This window comes from Pangasianodon hypophthalmus, chromosome 1 (assembly GCF_027358585.1).
Source record: "Pangasianodon hypophthalmus isolate fPanHyp1 chromosome 1, fPanHyp1.pri, whole genome shotgun sequence".
Lineage (NCBI taxonomy): Eukaryota > Metazoa > Chordata > Actinopteri > Siluriformes > Pangasiidae > Pangasianodon > Pangasianodon hypophthalmus.
Genome location: NC_069710.1, coordinates 11,662,608 through 11,670,560, shown reverse-complemented (window position 1 = coordinate 11,670,560; position 7,953 = coordinate 11,662,608). Strand labels below are relative to the sequence as shown.

General features: G+C 38.5%; 1 protein-coding gene across 1 annotated transcript; it reads left to right on the top strand.

Annotated features, from left to right (window-relative positions):
• Nucleotides 1-3,601: 3,601 nt before the first annotated feature.
• On the top strand, nucleotides 3,602-7,738 carry LOC117596361 (C-C chemokine receptor type 5-like). The gene is made up of 2 exons (XM_034301260.2): nucleotides 3,602-3,631; nucleotides 4,122-7,738. The coding sequence occupies exons 1-2, from the start codon at nucleotides 3,613-3,615 to the stop codon at nucleotides 5,174-5,176; spliced, it is 1,074 nt and encodes a 357-aa protein (XP_034157151.1). The 5' UTR covers nucleotides 3,602-3,612; the 3' UTR covers nucleotides 5,177-7,738.
• Nucleotides 7,739-7,953: the final 215 nt, after the last annotated feature.

The window sequence follows — 7,953 nt, the reverse complement described above, 5'->3', positions numbered from 1 at the left end:
TGTGCTGATGGGAACACTTCCACTGGCGGACATCATCATCGTAGCCAGGAGGTTGTGGAGGAGGGCATCTTAGGAAGGGCTGATGTGCCTGATTGTGACCGAAATAAAAAGACAAAAGAATAAAGATTTTCTAATTACAGTTACAGCCATGGACTACGGTCATCACTCGTGCCTGGTAACAAAGCCACAAATTAATCATTCTTACTTTGACCTGTCTGTTGCAGAGGCGGTGGGCTGCACACTGAAGAACCAAGGGGAGAATGGCTCTGGAAATACACAGACAAACAATAATTAAAAACCCGCTTTAAAGTCTTGATAAGAAAAGACATTAAACAAAGAAAAACAACTACATTCATGATACAGATAAGTGCACAACTACAATCTTACCATGTGATGTCTCTGAAGATGAGAGATTTTCTAAAAAGATGGATAAACAATCCATTATAAAATTAGAACAGATTCAACACAACATAATGCTTTCATTGGAGAGGGCAGCAGATGGTACTGCAAGATACAAAATCTTGTCATTTGTGTTAATAAAAGGTTCAAATTACCCTACTCTTACTTTACCTGCTTATCTTAGTACTATAAATTAAAAGGATACATTATGCCTGCTCAAGGAATGTCACAATCATTTCAAACTGAAGCAAGGGATGTTAAAAGGCAAAATGCAAGTACACGCATTTCATCATGTGTTAGTAGACAGAAATATTTAAAACTTAACAATAAAAAAAAAAAGAAAAAAAAAAGAGTAAAAAAGAGTACTTACTCTAATTGTGGCTGGTGTCAGTTCATCATGGTTGAGGAATCAAGCCCCTTAGACAACTAATATATTGCCAACGGCACACACATTTGTTAGTGAAACATGGCCAGAACATGGCCAAACCACTGACGAAAGGATTTTTGTTCAGACCTGGAGAACATTTCATCTCACAATTCAAGAGAACTGTGCTCCAGTGCTGTGCTTAATGTGTAAAAACCTTTTCCGTAGACTGTCTCAGTTCAGCAGCTGAGGATGATGACGATGATGATGATGATGGTGGTGGTGGAGCTAGCTGTAACACACAAAACATTAAAATATATAACACATTTATAAAACATATGACAGAAAATGATTTGAAACACAATCAATTCGTTACATGCAGTCAGTACAGACAGAAATACTTACACTGCACCCGTAGCTTGGAGGGGGAGATGTTCAGCATTGGACTCTCCAACTCATCATCTTCATCCATTTCTGTGTTGGTGAAAGACAAGAATTAGTGGGTTGCATTTTCACTGTATTTGAATTTCTTATATAATATACTTAATATATTATATATTAATATATACTTAATATATTTCTTATTTAATATACTTCTGCGTTAACTGAAGCATAACATATGTGGAAAATAATACAACTGCAAGCTATATTGTTGTTTATACCAATTGATACAATGGCAAACATTTCCTTCAGAAGAGCAAACGCAAAAAAATAAACAACTGTCCCATGGGCTCAGATATGGCACTTTCAGGCAAGCACGGACGGACAGGCTGACTGGTGCCAATTCCGCAGGTACTGCTGAAGTTATGTCCGTGTCCCTGGGACACAGGCTACCCCCATTATGAAGGAAGCATAACCATCAGCCCTGCTATTCCAAATCTCCCGGCATGTACTCTTTGCACGAGCTACGAAACCAACCAGCTGGTCATCCTCCGATGAGGATGTTGGTGCAGCTGGAATTTTGGACACATAGCTAAGAAGAGACTGGATTTCCTCAAAGCTGTGGGCATAATTGACAAAGGACAACAGACTGTTCTTGCTGTGCCCCTCTGCCTTAAAGACTCCTGCAGCCTCTTCCTGCTCAAGGTTTTTCATCAGGTAGACGGTGTACCCCATATCATTTTCAAGGAGCCACCGGAAGGACTTCCCCTTGTATTTGCCAAACTGCAGGATGTATTCACCAAAAACTTCGCTCCTGTCCGAGATGTCACCTCGGACTGGTTACCAGTCAAATTTAGAATTATTTTTAAAATTTTAACTTTTGTTTTTAAATCTCTGCATAATCAAGCCCCATCATATCTCTCTGAGGCAATCTCTACTCATAAACCAAATAGGTCCCTAAGATCTAGTAATCTTGATCTCCTCTCTGTCCCTAGATCGAGGTTCCATTGCAGAGGTGATCGAGCCTTTGATGTTGCCGGTCCTATTCTATGGAACAAATTATCAGCTTCTATTAGAGCTGCGCCCTCTTTGCCAGTATTTAAATACCAGCTTAAAAAACATCTTTTGTCAATAGCTTTTACCTAGCCATGTCAATTGTATTGCTATATTGTGTCTTGATGTTTTGTGGTTTCTTATTTGTTTTTTAGCTGTATTGTACAGCACTTTGGATCAACCGGTAGTTGTGTGAAAGTGCTTTATAAATAAATAAAGAAAGAAAGTCACCTCCTCTCTGACGGACCACAGTCAGAGCATTTTGTCTGACAAACTCCTCCTTCACTGGTGCCGACTTGTCCAGCAGAGACGGGTTATGTTTGATCAGCCTGGCCCTCTCAGTTGGCTCCTGAAGGAGATCTCCCAGTGGCCCCTTACGGAACACAACCTTAACTGTTCCTGAAAAAAACATGACTTTTTTTGTGCATGATGACCTGCAAGACAGAAAAAGCAGTATTTATTCGATGTTAGTATGTCTATTTTAAAATAAAATATTAGAATAACCAAATTCAATGTGTTTTCTGGAATGCAATTGTACACTTACATGCGTTAGAGAGAAAAGCTGGTAGGGTAAAGTTGAGTAAAAGTCTCTCATGCTGGCGTGTTGGCCGAGACACTAACCTGATTTCAGCATTAACGGAGATAAAACACATGCTGATGTGATATAAAGTAAATTACCTTTGATCACTGAACTAAAAAGCGTTGAATAACCGGTCCTGACACTGATAGGTCTGTTTTGTTTTTTAAGCCTAACGATGGCCTCCTTCACTTGCATTGAGACCTCTTTGGACAGCATATTGAGAGTTCCTATGAACAGCTACCAAATGAAAATTCAACACTTCAAATCAACTCCAGACCTTTTATCTCCTTAATTTGTCATGAAATAACGAGGAAACAGGCCACACCTTGCCATGAAACTGCTTATCAGTCAATTGTCCAATTACTTTTGAGCCTGTGAAAATGGAGGAACTCTGTAAAAAATGCCTGTAAGTCCTACACTGTTAATGCAATGCTTTTGTTAAACCCCTTGAATTAAAGCTGAAAGTCTACACTTCAATCACATCTTGATTGCTTTATTTCAAAATAATTACGAAAATTGTGTCAGTCTCCAAATACTTATGGACTTGACTGTATGCGTTACCATTTGACTATAATACATATTGTCACAACAGTTTAATAACAATTAAGATTGTACAGTTCTTATTTATGGTACGTACATAGGTTTATAAATGTTTTGGATTTGCATGTTTCTGTTTTGTTGTTACATAGACGCTAACCTGCCAGAAAATAAATTTTCTGGCAACAAGACAAAGCTCCGCCTTATGAAGCTTCTCTTGTAGTACAGTTCCTTGTTATATGCCAGCATACACAGGCTGCTTTCTCTATCATTCTTGGGCTGAGGAGACCCAGTCACGATGTACCACAACATGACAAGTAGGTGGAATGTTTCTGTTTTTCAGCTGCTTGTTGGCCATTAATTTTTATTACTACAGTCATTAAGCTGTGCCTAAAATTTCTTCTGTCTGTGCAAAAATGAGTAGAAATGACTAAAACTGACACTGGGTTCATTGTCTCTTTAACAGAAGAAAGCTGGTTTCTGATTCTTTGATCTGAATTTATTACTGAGTCTCAAAAAATTTTGTGACTCTATACATGGTTTGAGATGAGTACTTTTATACTGTTTAGAGTAGATTACGGAAAAGAGGCAATATTTATAGCTGCCAATAGATGGGAGTCCATCACAATGATAAAACTGTAAAATTGTCACTTTTTCTCGAGTGTCTTAAAGTCACCATGTTACCAAATTCAGCTGCAGCCACAGAGAAAAAAAAACATGCATTAGCCTCTTTTCTGCCTTTTTAAATTAAAGTAATTTTTTCATGTAACATACGATGATACCAATGTTTTTTTCCCCCATAAACAGCTAAGGACTATTCTGCTTACTACAACCTCACAAATAATGATTTCTTAGTCTGTAACAACACCAAAGTAATGGCCTTCAGCCGAGTCTTCCTCCCTTCCCTCTACAGCATCGTCTTCATCGTGGGATTCATTGGCAATGGCCTGGTGTTGTGTGTCCTGGTCAAGTATCACAAAAATTTGAACATATCAGATCTGTGCCTCTTCAACCTGGCACTTTCTGACCTCCTCTTCCTTATCTCATTGCCTTTCTGGGCCCACTACGCTGCCAACACTGAATGGACCTTCGGGGGCTTCATGTGTCATGCAGTGACAGCGCTCTACATGCTGGGATTCTATGGAAGTATCTTCTTCATGATCCTCATGACCATTGAGCGCTACACTGTCATTGTCCACACCTATACCTCCCTCTTCTCCAAGCACCGGTCTGTCAGAGCTAGTATAGCCCTGGCTTTGTTTATGTGGGCACTTAGCTTGGGAGCTTCTCTGCCAACCATCATTTTCTCCCAAGAAAAAAATGAATCATATGTATGGACATGCAAAGTGGAAAATTCTAAAGAGACAGTGTGGATGTCATTCTCTTACATTGAGCTGAACATCCTTGGTTTGATCATTCCTCTCTCAGTGATGGTGTTCTGCTACTCACGCATCATCCCCATCTTAATGACCGTAAAGTCTCAGAAGAAACACAAAGCTGTCAGGCTCATGCTGGTCTTGGTCACTGTTTTCTTCCTCTTCTGGACCCCCTACAACATCGTCATTTTCATGAAGTTAATGCATCACTTGGGCTACATGGCCAGCTGTCAGTGGGATCAGAACCTGCACATGGCTATGCAGTGGGTGGAAACCATAGCGTTCAGTCACTGCTGCCTCAACCCCATAATCTACGCCTTTGTAGGGCAGAAATTCAGGAATTTATTTCTAAAGATCCTGAAAGAGTGGTTTCCTGTTTGCTTTGGTCAGTGCACAACAAATGAAAGTGAGTTCCCAGAGAGGAGGTCCATTAAGTACTCACGCTCCTCAGTGATTTCCACCACAAAAACAAAATCAAAACTGTAGTCATTATCGCTTTAATCCACTTATCTACTAATCTGCTATTTAATCTACTATTAAATCTTATTATGTCTCTTTTGTATTTCACTTGTCATACTGTTTGGACAGTTTAACCAGTGTGAAGTAAAATTACTTTCACTACTGTTACTTACTGCTGATTATTTTCTGATATTGTTAATGCTCTCTACATCTTGCCAGTAAATCAGCTTGTACATTTCTTTAGGGTGTGGTCAGTTTTGCACATTGTTTTACATGCAAGTTTAGTCTCAACAGACAAACAATCAAATAGTTTACCCAATGTCAGAGAAGGAAGTCACTTACTGAATATATTTAATTATTAGAGGATTGGATGGCTTAGAATGAGTAGACACTTGTTTTTTTTTTTTTTTTTAAAGAAAAATCTTATATGGCTGATAGCATCTGCATGTCCTTTGCGATAAAACTTAAACTAAATAGGCATGTATTAACAAGTGATGAATGATTTTCTAGGTTGGAACATATGGCATATACACAGTGTGGCTTTCACAATAACAGTCTATGTAAACAGCCTGCACAGTTGCACTCTTTGGTTTATTTCTTTTTTTTCCCCTGCAGGCTCCCACTGAAAGCAGTATGTAAGCAACCATAGCAAAGTTTCCAAAGATAAATAAATAAATAAATAAATTTGTCTAAAGCATCCATCATTCTGTGACTGCTGGAAGGGATTACAAATGTTTGTATTTGAAATGTTGGTTAAAATGACACACAACTACAGGCCCTTCACAAGCTGTGGAAAATTTTCTGGTGCAGTCATGGTCCAGAAATAAAATGTGCAGACTCTTGTATGTGTTACAAGAGAAGATACATTTTTTATTCAGTGGGTTGTGCTGTGAATTCTGGCCAAGAATGGTCAACGTCACTGTCTCGGAATACGGAAACAACTGAGGCTATACATTATCATGTCTTTGCTTCAGGTGAGCAGATATTCTTTGCCTACAGCTGTCCAAACAAAAATGGGCATGTTAAAAAAGTTGGCAGACAGACAGAGCAGAACTGGTTATGGAGAGAAGCTTTGCTAACTGATGTATTTGTAAGACTGGGGTAACTTGTGAGACTGTGAGTATGTTATGGAGATATTATGTTGATCATATTTGACTTTTAGAAATACTGTAATGCTTCAACTTAGAGCGAGAATCCTTTATACCATGCATGCTAACCATATATTTACTGTATATATTAATGTGCTTATATTAATGATCATATTATAGTATTTCATATATATTTGACAGTGATATGCCACACAAACCCTGTGAGTGTGATTATATTAATAAATATACTTAGTAGTATGGCTGAAAGTTATTTACTTAGAGAATGTGGCTAACTTGAAGCTCCATTGCGTCATGTTCTTTGTGGGCTTTCCATCTTAAAGTTAAGGGAGTGTTGTTCAGTGTTGTTCATATTTCATTACATTTCTCTACCATACTATAACTTCCAGATGGCAGAAATGGAACTATGGAGAATTATGTCAGTGAGAAACTCAAATCTTTTTTAGTTCCACTGTTTAAATAAAAATAAAAATACAAGATTTCCAGAATATGATCACTCAAGTTTCGACCCTGGCTTTAGTTGTAATGCTGTGTCTTGCAACCCTGATCACCAGAAAATTCATTTTAACTATATGCATATAACTTATTTTAACCCGTCTTAAACTCTACAGCATGAAGGCTATACATGATCCCTTATGTAAACTGTGTCAAAGCAAAGTACCAGGTACCTTTCTTCTGATATGATTTGGTACTGCCCTCCTGTTGCTCAGTGTTACGTTCTGGGGTATGTCCGTGTGTTTTTGTGTTTTGTTCTCTCCCCTTTTCTCTCGCCCTCCCTCTCTATCTCTCTCTCTGCAGCAAATGCCTCATTGGATAACGTTCCTGTCTGTCTCGATTACCTCCGCTGATGTCATCGGCTGTGACAACCAATCCACCTCTGACCCCGCCTATTTAAAACCTGCAGCCATTCATTCATGTGGAAGTTGTTGTTCTGGTTGTTAAAACTAAAACCCTATTGTACCTCTGTTTTCCTGTGTTCTAGTTACGCTGCCTTACGGAGTTTTTGTTCTTGTATGTCAATTGTTCCATGTTTCCCTCGCTTTGTTCTAGTCACTTGTTTGTCTGGTTAAACTTAGTGTTCCTTACCCTGTTTTGTGACTCTGTTAGTGTTGGGGAAAAGTGGACAGGTAAGTACGTCACGTGACATACATTGTACAGCACGTAGGAATTCCGTTTTTTTTGTATTAGACACATTAGGTTAGGAGCGAGCACCACCCTCTGTACTTTTGGTTTGCATAGATAGAGTAGGTAGTTAGAGTGTCCTGGTTGCTGAAGATTTATTTTTCTATCTTTTGTTATAGTTAGGTTAGAGGGTTTGAAAATAGTTCGACTTGTTTTGTTTTGTTCATTTCTTTGCTTTGGTGCCATTCGTGTCCCTTTTCCCCTTTTGTGTCTTGTTACGTGTTATTGTAAATATTACCACTATCACTTGGCACCACACACTTTTCCACTTGTATATAGATAAATAAATCACCTGGATTGATTTGCACTACTGGTTGTTGGTCCCTGACTACACACACATAACTGATATTTTTAATAATCAAATAAGTGTTATTCCCCACATACCCCTAGACTAAGTGGGGTTGTAACACTCAGTTTTGGAAAGATTTAGCATCCAAGTTATCTGATCTGTTTTCTAATTCAGTACTTGCAACCTTACCTGTATTGATTTTGAACAATCTGTCAACACATACCATT